The sequence below is a fragment of the Ischnura elegans genome, chromosome 1 (genome assembly GCF_921293095.1).
Source record: "Ischnura elegans chromosome 1, ioIscEleg1.1, whole genome shotgun sequence".
Classification (NCBI taxonomy): Eukaryota; Metazoa; Arthropoda; class Insecta; order Odonata; family Coenagrionidae; genus Ischnura; species Ischnura elegans.
Window position 1 is genome coordinate 53,364,289 of NC_060246.1, and position 16,190 is coordinate 53,380,478.

General features: G+C 36.8%; 2 protein-coding genes across 2 annotated transcripts in view; one reads left to right on the forward strand and one right to left on the reverse strand.

Annotated features, from left to right (window-relative positions):
• LOC124160663 (cubilin-like) overlaps positions 1–10,413 on the forward strand; it is a 270,327-nt gene extending 259,914 nt beyond the window's left edge. The window contains exons 67-69 of the mRNA XM_046536589.1: positions 9,845–9,951; positions 10,049–10,160; positions 10,246–10,413. Coding sequence (XP_046392545.1) covers positions 9,845–9,951; positions 10,049–10,160; positions 10,246–10,265 — 239 coding nt within the window. The 3' untranslated portion in view covers positions 10,266–10,413. The remainder of the gene's footprint in view (positions 1–9,844; positions 9,952–10,048; positions 10,161–10,245) is intronic.
• On the reverse strand, positions 10,188–16,038 carry LOC124160666 (protein CREG1). The gene is made up of 5 exons (XM_046536605.1): positions 15,110–16,038; positions 14,865–15,019; positions 14,579–14,698; positions 10,517–10,598; positions 10,188–10,437 (listed from the first exon to the last, which is right to left on the reverse strand). The coding sequence occupies exons 1-5, from the start codon at positions 15,357–15,359 to the stop codon at positions 10,328–10,330; spliced, it is 717 nt and encodes a 238-aa protein (XP_046392561.1). The 5' UTR covers positions 15,360–16,038; the 3' UTR covers positions 10,188–10,327.
• Positions 16,039–16,190: the final 152 nt, after the last annotated feature.

A 16,190-nucleotide genomic window follows, 5' to 3' on the forward strand; every position in this document is an offset into this window, starting at 1 on the left:
CTTTTGGTGCTCTGCTACGAATTAAAGAAAGGTGAGGTGGTGGAGGCCTTTCATGAGTATAAAATCGGTATCCTAAGGTGGATGGATAAGAGGAAAGTGCGGATGATCATCGCTGAATTCAGTGCAAAAAATGAACGAATCTACGAAAAGACGAGGGTGCACGCCAAGAAAGCCACAGGCGGTGGTTGAATGTAGCAATTACAATTGTGGCATCGATCATTGGGATCAAATGATTTCTGACTTTCCCATTGAAAGGCAATCCATCAAATGGTACTAAGCATTGGGAATCCACCTACTGAAATCACTGTTGCTGAAACGTAATTTTTTATTCAAAGAAAATTTTTGAAAAATTCCTCTCATCTACTTTCTAATTCCAGTTATAGAATCTCTTATGACAATATCTGTACCTTCGATCCCTTTGAGGAGATAGTCATCCTAGCCTGCCTCAACCAAAACCAAGGGCTTATTAGGACATTTCCCTGATTATATGAAAAACACGATAGAAAAGACGAAAACAGAAGAGATGTAGGCAGTGCTTCAAGAAGAATGTCCACCAGGATACATCATATTATAGCCCCACCTGCCTATCTGATCCTCGATTGTGTCTTGACTGTTTCCAGAAGTATCACAAGAATTTGTGATGCAGAAAATTATTTACCCAGCGGAAAAAAATTATTTTTTAATGTTTACCTTTTATATTTTCTATTTCAATATTTATTTATTTTATGCGAAGTACTTAGTAACTGAAAAAATATTTTAAAAATGCTGGTCAATTTTTGATTTGTAAAACAATGTTTCATTGCAACAATTCTTCGTTTATACAAATTTTCCCTTTCATTTATAAACCAATGTATATCATTATAAAATCTTATCCAGAGGATATCATATCGTTCATAATAATTTTTCCACCATAGGGAGCAACACTTTTGCTGGAAATATTGGTAATACTCGCAATATTTTCTTTTGAGCAATAAAACATTTAAAATCGTATTTGAATGTATCATTTCCAGATTATAAAAATAATGTTTGCTGCATTACTATTTCCATTAGTTTTTTCCAGAAAGTGATAAAGTCTGAACGGGTTTTCGCTACAGTGATGACAAAGAGCAAAGAAGTGTGGGAAACATCTTGGTGTGTTGCGTGAAGGTATCAAAAGTTTGACAGGGGGTGTAGTCCAGTACAAGCTACCAGTGCTCCGAAGCGCTGGGAGCGAGTCTTTGCGTGGTCCAGTAGAAGCTACAAAAGCTCCCGTAGCATTCTCGTACGTCACTACATTCGCTTCTCTCTCGCTACAAACGCTCCTGCGAAATAGGTGGGTGAGCTGGAGCGAACCGGTTTTCAGCGCGAATTTGAACGGGAAGGAAGGCAATAGAAAATGGTGTTCATAACAATTGTGGACCTGGCCAGAAATAATATGACCATTTGGAGTTGACAGAAGAAGTCGCTAAGAGAGCCAGGATGGTAAATGCTAAAAACAAATGGTTAAAGAACTATTCCGGGGATATTACGGTGAGGCAAATGGCAGTAACTCAATGGTTTTACAATTCAGAGTCAATGTTCGCCACGGGCCAGATCGAGGAAGAAATTGAGCGGCAAGTCCGAGATATTTTATAAACTTTGTTGTTGTGATAATGAATTACCTATATATAATATTATATTATTATTAGTGTTTTAAGCTTGAGATAGCGAGAAGTGGAGATAGAAAATGACTATTCGAAATTAATAAGGCATGTGGTGAGTGAACTTTCCGGTCGAAGCATTCCGTCTGTTACTTTTGTTAATATGTTACTTCTGTTAATTTTGTAAGTTATTTTGATTTATTTTTTATTTAGATCAATTATTAGTTATTTGAACTTGACATTGCGTGAAATTGAGATAGAATATGACTTCTTAGGTTAGGGTACGTGAACTTCCTGGTCAAAGTATTCCGTTTGTTGCTTTGTGGCGGCCAACCTTTCTCCATGAAGATTGTATTCTCTGTTCAATGATGATATCTTCCTCTAATCTTCAACTTAAGTTTAATCAATTATTGATGTTCGGTTGTATTTTACTTGTGTATTTTTCTTAAGGTCAGGTTGACACGTATTGCATTGATGCTTAAGGCTTGTTGTTGACGAGATGGGTCCAAGTCTAGGACTGCTTTTGAGACTATCATTCAATGTCATGAGTGCATGATAAATCGTAAAAAGACACTCCACTTAAGGCCTTTTTACACCTACATAAACCCGTACGAGTCTAAATGTATGAACGCGAGAATGAACACGAAATACGTACCGTACGGTTGCGTTGTTGCACGTTATGTGGTTACACGCGTAACCATACTCAACTTGTGCAAATGCATGAACGGAAAATTGAACCTATTTTAGCTTGGTTCAAACATTCGTACATGTTCCGTTTCGGTCCACAAAAATCATTCACGCAACCAGGCATTAACTTGTACGTGTATCGTTTAAACGCAAGCTTTTAGGTGAGTTAAGTTAATCAGGCTTATTTTTGGTTTCATTGAAATTTCTCTAATTAGGTATTTAATCAGTGTTATCTTCTTTTATATGTATCATGATCTGCTCTTGTTTAAGTTTATCACCTTGGTGGTGCCTTGGTGTTAGAGGATTTGCAAACCAGTGGGTAAAATCTTCAGGACAAACATCGGATCGGTGATGTCCGATCATGATATCCAATGAAGATCTAATATTTATTAGGTTTCTTGTGGTGTACCCCATGGTCATATTCTTTTTGATATTCATATTACTGACCTCTCTAACAAGCTAAGTAAAGTACAAGGGTCTATAACAATCCCTAGTTCAGGCGATCTAATATCCGAGCAGACGATACTAGTAAAACAAACGACTAACAAATGCTACAATCGCTCCAGCCGTGATCCAGTAGGGTAGCACTGGGAGCGATAGGAGCGAAAGTGGACTACGAATCTGTAGCGTCTGTAGCGGGAGCACTTGGGAGCATTGGGAGCGTGTACTGGACTATGCCCAGGATACTTAGAAAATTTAAAGTTCAAATTTTTAACAAATGAAGGGTTATTTTTTACAAAAAAAGTGCGAAAAAATGTAGCAGGCATCACAAATCATAAGATCACGTCGTTATAATAATAATAAAAAAATACAAATTTTTGCCAAAAAGTCAGCCACAGGGCATTTTCTTCAAAAAACGGTCAGCACGGAATGTGTTAACAGGTGACTTGAAAATTGACACATTTTGAGTATTTTTATAAATTTCGAAATAATTATGAAATGTCATTATAATCTCACTAAAAATCAGTTTAAACCTACTTTTATCGAAAAAAGCAAATTCTATATGAATAAAATTCAATTGAAACATTTTTTTTGCATTTCTCAATAATGTTGCGTTTTTGCAACTTTGGCCGTAAACACTGTTCTGCAAAAAAAATTCAAAAAATGCCCGGCTACAATTTATGGTGTTTCTGGCTAATTTTGGGTCGCTGAATCCGAAAATGACATTGTTTTTTTCTATCACCCTCCATTTTTCCGAGCAACCCCTAAATTAGGTAAAAACAACCCCGTATCCTAACTTATTGCTTTTCAAGGGACTTATACTAATGTTATCTGCTTCTGATTGAAAAAACTGACGTTTTAAGGCTATCAGGGTGAAGAGAGACAAACTTGCCTGGGGTTGAAAAGATTTAGGGGGTGAAAATTGAAAAAAATTTTTTTAAAAACATTGAAATACATTAAACATTGAACTTTCCTTGTTGGCACGTTTTGCCTGGTTAGCACATTCATTTTTTGTGGTCCCTTTAGAAACGTACGAAACAAGTTCTACTGTACATTTTTATTACATATTCAATTGACAAATGTAGTACTTATATTGTTTTTATTAAGCTCATTTTGTCTATTTATTATATTATCAGGGCTATTCTGTTAATGATAGCTGCTGCTCTAATATGAAGAAGATACTATTGGGGTGCAATATTATGACCCCCTGATTCTCTATCTCAAAATAGTGGCCCCCTGTGGAATTCGGGGTCGCTTTATAGCATCCAGAATGATGCCAACATTTGGCTGTCGTAATTCCGATAGTGACTCCAAACCAGGACATTTTTAACCTTTTAATTGTTTCAATGGAGATGTTGAGATGAAAAAATTATTTGGCCATTACTATTGTTACACATTGTGCCCAATTTTGCTTAAGAGGAAGGCAATTGCTCTGCCTGGAAAGGATCGAATGCCTTAGAAGTCAGAACAGAAGATTTGATTACATTTTTTTGAGCAACTAAAGTAATACATAGGTAGATACTTGTGGCAATAATTAGAACTGGCATTGCTGAGGCAAGGTCGAAGTGCTTTAAAAACACACACCCAATTTGTAGGTTTTATAAAATTGTATACATCGCTAAAAACTTATAAATCAGTATATATCTACAATCAGAGAGTATTTATTGTTTGGTTCATAGTTATACACAACTCAGATGTCTACATTCCTCTTGGCTACCCTATCAGCTCACATACAAGGGTTCTTCCTAGGCTACCCACAATGGTCCTTCCTTGCCTTAAATACTATGTTGTTAGATAAATTATATTGATTACAAACCATCAAATTCAACAGATGAATTAGGGATTGAACCTTGCTATAATTTTTCCCATAAATAGTTAATTATTGCATGAGTACACATTCGTATTTAAGCATAAATGCCACAGTGAAATTAATGCTGTAGTTGTATTATGACTAACCTTTCCATTGGGTACCCTCTACTCTTATTTGCCACTTTAAATATTTCTTTAGGCTCAATAAGTTTGATCATAAATACTGAATGAGTTTGATTTAGAACCCTATCAGAATTGTATGTCCTCATTGTAAGGTTCTTGAGTTTGATTTTTGCGGCTTGCAATGAGAACTGTTTTCGATCGTCAATTTGCATCTTTCTTTTGGACCTCTTGGATCAGCTGGTTGTATTATAACATCCAAAAATTATTCACCATGAATTCACTATTCACTATTATTTCACCATGAATCCAAAAATTAGCTGCCTCTGCCTGCTTTGTAATGATGGAAGGATTAAAAAAAATATATTTGAGCCATTATTATATCTAATAATTACATATTTGTGAATAACTTTCTAAATTATTCGACTTATATCATTTGCATGACAATAATTTTCATATCAATGAGAGATTTCACCAGGGCGATATATTACGCCCCCAAAATCAGTGCAATATAATGCGGTGCAATATGCAGAATCAAAATTGATGCTATTTGAAAATGGGAATAGCAGCGGTGCTACATTGTGCCCTCAAGATACAGAATGGCCCTGTATATATAGTAATCATTCTTCTCACTTATGCAACATTGAAGGAGTTGGGATAGAGATATCGAACAAGCTTGATCGTATTTTATCTCAGCAGGTTATAAAAAAAGTGTGTGCTCTTCTTGCTGAGTGGAACTGTTAGTTTAAAAAAATATCCTCATAAATATCTCAACAGGAGACAAGCGATTAAGCTACACAATTAAATTTAAACTAAGACTGTTAGACTACACTAAGGAGCATGGAGACAGCAGCAGCAAGGCATTTCAGTCCAGCGACTACCGAAATAATGATACGTACCTGGCATCTGCAAGAAGATCAACTGAAGACTGCTAAAAAACAAAAACACAATCTTCAATGTCCGTCCCATACTGGCCTGAACTTGTAAATGTCATAAAAAAGTGGGTGGCAGATAAGAGGAATTCAGGGATTTGTGTTTCAACCAAAATGATAAATAATGAGGCCAGGGGATTAGAAGAAAAATGAGGTATTCAGAACTTTTCAGGGTCTGAAGGCTGGTGCCATACGTTCATGAAAAGGCATGACTTATCAATGCACACAAATACAACTTAGCATAGAAGATGCAAGCAGATTATAAATAAAAGATGTAAGCATTTCAGAGATTTGCTATAAATGCATGAAAGAAGACTTGGTTTGAACTGGGTCTAATAGGAAATATGGACAAAATTCCACTAACCTTTGATGTAGCATCCAACAAGACTGTGAGTGTTAAAGGCTTTAAATCGATTTCCTTAAGAACCACCGGTCATGAAAAAACCCACTATGGAGTAGTACTATGTAGCATGTTGCACTGATGGTACCACCACTGTTTTTCACATTAAAAAGAAAAACTCAACTGAAAGAAAAACCTCAGACAGGTGTATCTGTTCATGTCTATCCAAAATGATGGAAGGATGAAGGTGGAATGAAACTGTGGTTACAAGACATATGGGCAAGACGATCTGGAGGACATACTTCTTTTGTTTTCGTTGCTATTGCACTTGCACTGTCATTGTTTTCCTTTTCATTTCTCATTACTTGAAATTGACATTAGCTGAAAATATAACCTCCCCATCTTGCATTCTGTCACAGCCACCTTCATGGAACGTTAAAAATATTTTCTTCTTCGCTAACTTAAGAGACTTATAGCAAATTAAAATTTAAACTCAGGAACATATAGCTAAGTCTTGCAAACTCAGTGTGTTACCTTCACAATTGTCAGCAACTTCAAACACTGCAGCACCAATTCCTCTGACAGTAACACTACCCTTGCTCGTCAACACACAACCACAAGTCGGCTTCAATGATAGAAACTTAGAATCGTCATTACACATGTAGTCTGTAGAAGCACAGAGCACAATTTACCCATTTTTATCTGCCTTTGACGCCAGAATTACAGCTGATACTGCCAACACTGTTTTTCTTGATGTATTTTTGTAATCACTTCTGCTATCTCCTCCATTGCTTCTATTGATTTCATCATTTCTGTTGATTGCCTTCTGACCATTAACCTAGATCCGCCCAAAATATTTTTTTTGAGATTAATACTTGACATACATTACATATTTTCCGAGAATGATAAGGACGTTTTTTTACTACATCCTGAAAATATTACATTGATCGGCTGTGTAGTTTCTGAGATACTGGCTGTGACATAAATGGCACATTGGGCGGATCTGTTGTCTTTTGGTGCAAGGTAATATTTCCCTAGATAAAGCAAATATTTTTCCATTTTTGCTGCAGACTTCATTTAAATGATCAAAAATAATGGAAAGAGTTATTTCTTTTGCACAAATTATTATTTATGTTAGGCAACAACTTTCAGTGTTTCACTGAGTCACCCCGTGTCAAGCACCCAGAAGGTGGCTCGCAGGGTATTATGTAGATGTAGATTGCATGCTTTTATTTGTCCATGCGCTTGTGGTGGTCCTGGTGATTGGTCACCCCCTGCCAGACACCCGTGGCTCACATGGAGTTATGTAGATGTAGAAGAATAAATGAAGTAGTGAAGGTCAGTGAAAACTCACACCCTGCCAAACACCTTTGCGAAACCTCGTACCCAGAATTCTGGATACACTCATACACGTGGACCAGCTAAAAAGTGGAGTGGGGGAGAAAAAGGAGATTTCACATTCCCCCCTTCCCTCACAAAATTCTGGCATTGCCAATTCAATGGAGGCAATCACTTTTCGTAAAATCCTTATTTTGCATCACATAACCTCGATCAAAAGATGCATTTAATCGCTCAACGACAATGAATGTGATAAGGGTATTTATTTACCTCTAAGTATTGGAATTAGTAAAGTAAAAAATGTACTACAACAGGTCATATCGGCAGCGGTTACCTCACGCTGTGACGCCCATCTCCTGAGGACCCGGATTATCTCTGAGAGCCCGAGAAAGGGTTGGAAAAAGGGTCGCCCTTCGGTCCAGTATACCTGGCTATTTCTTGGCCCCACCAAACTACTACTTACCGACAATTCTTACCCTAAAATGAAGCCTTTAGCTTCCTCTTTCTAATAAAGTATAAAACACAACTATGTACCGTGCCTGAGCGATGCAAGAGCCATTAGAGTGGAGCGATACCGGGTGTGACATTTTTGTCACATTGGGCGGATCCAGGTTAAGGCAATCTTTTGACAAATGACCGAAATAATTACACTTGAAACACTTAATGTCCTGGCCATTCCTATAATAGTCTCTAATGGGCACTATGCGAGTGAGTCAGTTCAAATTTGCGACTCGGCAGATAGAGCTGTTAGGCATAAGTGTCTTATTTTGTGAGTCACGGCTCCCTCCCCTCCGCAAACTGCACATGACTTCCTCCGCTCACACTATGCGTGTTGGAGTCGTGAGCAGTAGAAGTTGGCTCCATGCGTACACGAACTTCCCTTCTCGCACAATGTGTGCTGGAATTGTGTGGGGTGAAGTCAAGACTCCCGGTGCTCACTACTCATTCAGCGCACAATGTGTGCATTGGAGTCATGTGCGGTAGGAGTCAGACTCCATGGGCACACGACTCCTTTCGCGCACGCTGTGCGTGTTGGAGTTGTGAGCGGTGGAAGTTGGACTCCTTGCGCACACAACTTCTTCCACAAATATTTTCCGTGTGAGGCTCATCGCACGCCTGGCGGGTCACAGGGAGCACACGGCACTCTTTGCGGGTAGCCCACTGCTCACCTTTTCACGCCGCTTGAAAGATTCTCCTTATTCATTTTTTTGGTATTACTCTAAAGAATCTCACATGACCATTATCGTAATTCTCTCTCCTGCATGTTTCATGCATCGTGAAAGAAAAATGGTGGAAGATGCTCATGTAAAAGTTTTCGGCAACGGAAAATTTATGAAAATAATATAAGACACGGTCTCTGGCGTTACTTTCTGGAACTGCTTCATCATAAAATAAATTACTTGGTTTGAATAAATAATTTAAAATGCAACGTTTCCTAGGTCACAATTTGAAAACTTGTATTCCAATCAATCACGTATTGCATAGTCACAATGTTTAACAGGTGATATAATTGGGGAACCATTTCTGCCGGTACGTTGTATGTTTCATGGAAGATGGATAATGCATTCCGTCTTCTGAGCTTAGAGATGACGGCAATTTAGTATATTCTCTTGCAATAAAATATTCTCTCCAGAACTACATGATCATGTTGACAATTCAAAATTAATTTCATCGATTAATCTTAGTTGTTTGTGATAGAACAAATTTTCATTTTAGTCTCGCATTATTTTCATAATAAAATAAATTACTTGGTTCTATTCCACACTTTATTTTAAATAGCACGACCCAGGTTTCAGCATCTTATGCTATCATCAGGTTGAATGAAAATTTTTAGTCTCTTTTGATCTATATTTAGGTCATCTTCTTCTTCTGCTTCATATCCGGGGTCCACAGTATTCCAGCAATTTTTCTCAACTAATTCCAACTGCGTTAACTTAGACCAAAAATTAAAAATACTCCCATCAAGTTCAGGCATTCTGCAGATTCCACAGTCTCGTAATTCTTCCGCCATATCCTCGTTCAGTCCCAGCATCAGTGTAGTTCGATAGATCGTTACTTTGGTCACATCAGATGATCTCAACTCAGCAACTTTAGTACTTGCATTCTGGGCCCATGACCTATCATGGTTATTTGGTATGGTTCTGTTCTTCAATAATTTTATGAACAAATTAATGCATTTTGGCTATTGCATCAATGATTGTGCCACCTATTTGACTTTTCTGAAGCATAAGAGCTAAAAGGAACCAACTTAAGTTGCTATGGTGCCGCACCTTCTCATAGAATTTTTTCTTGTATGTGCCATACTGAAATGAGGGTGCATCTTATAAGCCAGTGTGTATTATGTACCTTCAAACATGGTACATATTTTTAGCCTTGCAAAAAAGATACTTCTTAAAAAGCACCCCTTGCAAATTGAAAAGAGATGCCAACGATAGTAAGTTGAATACTGAGCTTACCTTCAATAAAAAAAAAATAGTCCTATACTGTACTCTGTAAAAAGACATTTTGTGGTATCATCGATCTTATGTAAATAATTTCTTTGTTTATCCCTTCTCAAGGTTTTGACCTGGGCTCGAGGAATACCTGTGATACTGACTATGTCAACGTTTATGATGTAGATAAGTTAACGAAAGCTGAAATTCTACGATCTAGGTTCTGCGGTGGGGTAATACGATTTTCATCTTCATAAATATTATTTTCTGGTTTTTTAAGCTTTTGGCTTTTGTAATATTCTATGCTCATGTTTAATATACCACTTCCAGGATAATCCAGCCGCAGTGCTTGGATCGTCAAATACCTTGATAGTTCAAAGTGTCACTAGTTTCAATAACGCAGGAACTGGTTGGGTAATTGCATTTGCAGCTGTGAGGGAAGGTTAGTTATACTTGGAAAATTATAAAATATTGGAAAAATTAATTGTTTATTTAATGATCTAAAAAAATAATATTTATAATTCCAGGATTATTTCCAACTAACTAAAAAACTACTCTCATCATGTTGAGAAGATGCCCTCTACCATATCAAGGGCAATCCTGCATACCTTATGATCCTGCGTGGAAATATTCATCTACATTAACTATCTTCACACCACCAAAATAATCCAGGAGAGAGATTTTTTGTATCTCAAGTTTGGCAAAAAACCAGTTATGATCTGGAACAAAAGCATAAAAAAATCAGGTGAAATTATGACAGAATTTCAAGGTTTCTGCATATTGAGGAACAGTATTTACCCTTTGGCCATGTTCTCATTGATGGATGCCGGGTAAATAGAGCCTTCTGGGCAAATATTTCCTCATCTGTTCCTGTTTTCACCTGAAATATAGCAGGGCTGCATATTAATGTACAAAAAATGTGATTATTTTTTATTCTAAATTTTAAAACCTTTTTGTAAATAACACGATGAATAAAGATTCCCAGGATGTAATTTATAAAGTTATTCTCTCACTGTGCAGCCTTGAAAAGTAGTGATTCCCTAAATGATTCCCTATACACATGACTATGTTTTGAAATTTTTTTTACACAGGGCATGCAGGGCATGGAAATGATTTAAATAAAAACATGCAGTCCCCAGAGTCCAGTCATGTTCCTTGGCATACAGGAATTGTTAGGAACCTACGTCACATGAATGGTCTAACTTGGGAGTTGGCAAAATTAGACGATTTGATGGTTCAACATTATAGTGTTTTGAATGAAAGAAACACAGCTGATCATTTTTCTGCACAATTCCCTGAGTCACCCACTAAGTTGGAAGTATAAAATACCGAGTTTTCCCAAACATTTTATTTCACAATGACGTTTCATACCTTATCTGCCCTAACAATCTCACAGGGAGAAGGTACCATACCGAGTAATTAGGAAGTGTATTCATAGCATGCACGTGTTATTTGTTAAAGTTAAATGTTGCACATTAAGTAAACCATCTCTTACCATAAAAAATAAAACTTCTATTCGCATCTAAAAATCTATGATTTAAATTAAGAATAATTAGCCATTACAGTTTCTTATGCTCATTCATCAGTTTTAACTGAGGTTAGTCCAATTCATGCTTCAGTTTGATTGGGCTTCTAATACAGTATACATGTAAATGTAATTCTGAGTAATTATTCTCATTACCGCTGCACTTGAAATTTTCATACCACGCATGGCTTGATCAAAAGACTTCATACATTTGCATCATATCTAAAAATTCATGTTTTCATTTTTCCTTAAAACAGCACTGTAATTTATGAACTTTCTAGAGCTTCACCCATCAATGGATTTATAAATGATAATTTTTACATGGAAAACTTTGATGAAAGCACATTATTATCAGCTCCCCTCCAGCAAAAATACTTTTACAGGTACATATTTGGATGATAGATCATTTATTTGGCCACATGGTCTGCCTGCTATCCAGAAGTTCCTTAAACATATGAAAAACCAGCTCAAAATTATAAAATTCACAATGCAAAATGAGGAAAATGAATTGCCTGACCTTTCTCAATGTACTTGTGTATTGTAGGGAAGATGGAATGCAGTGTCATTGACTTTTTTGATAGCCAATGCACACCTACATCTGCCTCAATGTACTCAGCCATCATCATCCCTCACAGCAACAAACAGTTTTGTTAACCCTCTTTCATGGGATCAAGGTAGTTTTGGACAATGAAAGCCTACCATTGGAGCTTGACCACCCAAAAAGCACTTACCTACAAAATGGCTACAATAAGGGAGGAATTCACCGGGCTCTGAAAACAATTTGCAATGGCCAAGGATAGTGCGAGGACTGGCACAAATACCTTTCCTGATTCCAAAGCCTGCTGGTGATATAAAAAAAAACCTTTCTCAAGTGCCTGTACTACGTACATTTATTCAGTTCTGTGTGAATATCTCAGACACCCAATAGGTACAACATTCACACCATCCACCAACTAAGAAAGTACGAAGCCAGCTGGTGAGGATATCTGCCCTCAACCTCCACACCCTCAAACTAGCATGCATCCGGTGCCCACAAGCCTGCAGTACTCCTGGGTGGAATGTATCCTGCTAAGCCCCTTCCCCATTATCTGTACTCGTCCTACCCTTCCCTCGTCCAACATATTCCCTGTTGTTCCTTCCCACATTTCAGTTCTCCTTTAGATGTTGAGAGAGATGCCTGGCAATTGATAACCCATTTACCAGGGGTGAAGCCTAAGATATCCTCATAAATATCATGCCATAAAACTCAATGGCTGGAAATTTCTATATTTTTCTTTGATTTGTAGGCCAATATCTATTATTTTATTCTATTTTTGCTAATTCTTTTGAATTAAGATTCCCTTCATCTTATTCATGTGATATTAGATGTTGCTGCATACTAGGCTGTCTATTGGAACTTATGTGCTAAGTTCCAGTACATAAAGAGTCTAGCATGCAGCAACATCTAATATCACATATATAAGATGAAGGGAAGATCATACTTTGGTTACCTAGTTTATATTGTAAATACGTGTAAGACCAAAGGGTCAAAAGATGAAAAGTTTTTTTGGGGTTGTTACTCCTCAGCAATTCAAAGGAAGAAATGAGTGAATACCAGGATTCATGAGTATACAAAGAATTGAAAAGACAGAGAATTAGTAGGGCATACGACTCTCGTTGGGTAACATCCCAGAAGGAAGTGATTTCTTCCAAAGAGCCAGAGTATTGTATGTGGTGTGATACCTACATTCCTTAATGGATGATATTCTGTAATAATTATAATATCAGAAATAAATCTGGAAGGACAAGTAATCGATTCCTGTATCATCCCACATCACATTGAAAGTGATGGGCACTTTTTCCTTATACTTATCATCTAATTAGTAGTCAGCTCAAGTAATGAAGCAAGTCTATTTTTGAGTAAAAGTTTTGCAATCATTTATTCTCAAAAATAAGTAATCAGGCTGTGGTAATCAGTACTGGGGCAGTAATATTCAAGATCATTAATGTCCTCATGATATAATACACTTATTCAGTTAAACAATTTAATGAGACCACTTCAGAAAGGTATCATGTAAAAAAAATGTGTTAATCACTGATAGTTCAGTCGCATTTTTTGTCCTCTTTGATTTCTTTTCGGCATCAAAGTTACCTGAACTCAATGACAAAGTCCTCAATACTGTTAAAGTGATAAAATTACATGCACAAATGTATTTGACATTTTATAAGACTGCAATATAGAAATTAAAATTCATATTCTTCCCATTAATACAATACATCTTGTGAAATGCATACATTTCACACCATCAAACGTGCATGACTTAACCTCCTCACTCTGCCATTCAAGGAAAAGTTTTGCCCACTAATAAACTATTCTGATTCCAATGCTAGAGGAGGATACGCAGAGAGTAACTGAATGCTTATATTCATGTCCAGTTGCCACTTAAGTAAGTGATAGGTAACTGCAAGTCGAGTCAGTAGTAGTGAAGAGCCAGTCACATAAAGCGATTATTTGCTGTAGTCAGAGATGGGCAGTATCGAAATTACTTGTATTTGAAATACGTATTTTCGATCTTTTTGTAGTTTGTAATTTGTATCGGAAATACATTTTCTGAGAGTATTTTGTAATGAAAATACATCTAAAGAGTAGTTTGTATTTTTAAAATACATTCAAAATCAAAATACATCTAATGTTTTTTGTGCATAAGTAGAAAGAGCGTGCGACGAGATGGCAGGGATCCCGAATGAGTCTGTATTAGCCTGCCATCTATGGGACAATAAATTGCCCCTTAATTTACTTCTGTAACACCCGTAGGCCCTTGTATACTTGCAAAACATAGTCGCGTGTGGAGTATTTTGCGAAACGAAGTTTTGCATTGAGTAATTTTTGGAGGGGACTTGTAGAATCTGACGCTGTTTCCAAAGGTGTAGGAGACATTTTTCTCCATTTTATTTAAGACATTTCGCCATGGATAATGGTCAAATTGCCAGTTTCCAATAGACGCGTTGCAAGAATGTTTGAGCCTCTCATTCTAAAAATAGTTCATATTTGAATTTATTTTAATTTTTTATTAGGTAAGAACTTCGGTGAAGGCATGTATTTCGTATTTTAATAGAGTATTTTGAAATTACATTTGTATTTAGTATCTAAAATACAATTTTTAGATGTAATTTGTATTTTGTATTTGAAATACAGATTTTAAAAGTAATTTCTATTTTGTATCTAAAATACATTTGACATGTATTTTGCCCATCTCTGGCTGTAGTATAGAGGCAAAAATTGTTGAGTGAGCCTTTATAGTGAGCTAAAAGAAATGCAGCGTGTATATACATACTTGACTTCAATATCCTCTCACCTTGACTACTTTCCCCGTAAGTACTACATGAGCACATCTGGGATCTTCTGGGTCAAAATTATTCTCCACACAATAATTGCCTTCAGCAAGTGTCATCGATAGAGAACCCCTTGGATCTTTCTGCAAATTTAATGGAAGATTGATGACACCACCACCTTCACTTCTTCAAAGTTAAGGCTACTACAGCTAGAGATTATAATATATATTTATAATTTTATTTTTTTATAATTTTATAATTAAATTTTATTATAATATATATTATAATAAAATATATTTTCGCACCTACCTCAAAGTTTTTAGCGGTGAGGTCCAATGGTGTCATATAAAAATAAGGTACACCGGTGGAGTTATTCGGCGGACCATCACTTAAAGAACAAACATCGGTGAATGGAAATCCTGTTATATCCGTCATAGTTGAAAGCGACGCGAGTGATCCCCAAACTGTACGAACAAATTGAATATAAGCATATAGAATTTGAATTAACTTCATGGGTAGATCCTTGTACACATACCTGATCCTTGCACACATACCTGAATTTCGAACAATATATCTGGCAACCCCCGCTCCATCCTCGGCTGGTGGTATCTTACCTACAAACGGGACGCGGCTTGCTTTCCTCATGGAGTGTTTATCGTCGTAATCACGTAAATTACCAACATTAATTGAATTTTGAGAATCAATGACAAAGTTTAATCTATCCCGACTGTTTTTATCCGACGACCAGTTACCCATGACTCCTGCACAAGCTACAACTAATAAAATTAACAGTATCCGGACCATTTTCGAACAGTATAGTAAGTGACAACCTAAAGGAAAAATCCACGGCTACTGAGGAAAGAGATGCTGCGAATGGCAAGAGACGTTATCACACAATGAACGAGGAAATAAAATTGTCAGTTCAAACGATGCTCTTATGACGCAGTGTACCAGCGATCTTTATGTTTCGGCCCAAACGGATGGTCCTCGAGCTAACGTCAACACTGTCTCAGGGTAATCTGATTGAATTAAACAATCCCGCAAGGACTAATTTACATGAATACGATGAATACTTACGGTCAACGTGAGCAAGGTCACGTGTCAATCTGATACCTCCCAAATCTGGGCAGGTAGCTCTATGGGTAGCTCCATTTACGAATAACGATGCTTCTCGACAAGAGAATATCCGTTTCAGATACTTCCGATGTAGAGGCAAAATATATAAAGCAGTTAACTATAACGAATCATCGTCACCTACTTCACTGTTTACAACTTTCAAGACTCAAGAGCAACCTCGACCTAACCCCACCGAACGCGCCAAAACAAAACAAACCATCAACGCTGACACATATTTGAAATACCAAAAATGTTTTGCCTAACTTCACAAAATTAAGGGGGAAACTTATTCGCCTTCCAAAAGCACGATTCTGGAGAAAATATGTTACAAACGTAAGAGGATGGAGTGAAACACTTGTGTATGAAAATGACATGACATTTTTAGTTAAAAGAAAATAAATACGTCAAAAGAAAAATGAAGGCAAACATGCGAAATGCCGCTAATTCCAATAAATACAAAATCTGATGGCAATAAAAGATAAAAAGAATGGTTTAAAGGAGGGAATACCAGATTCGCTG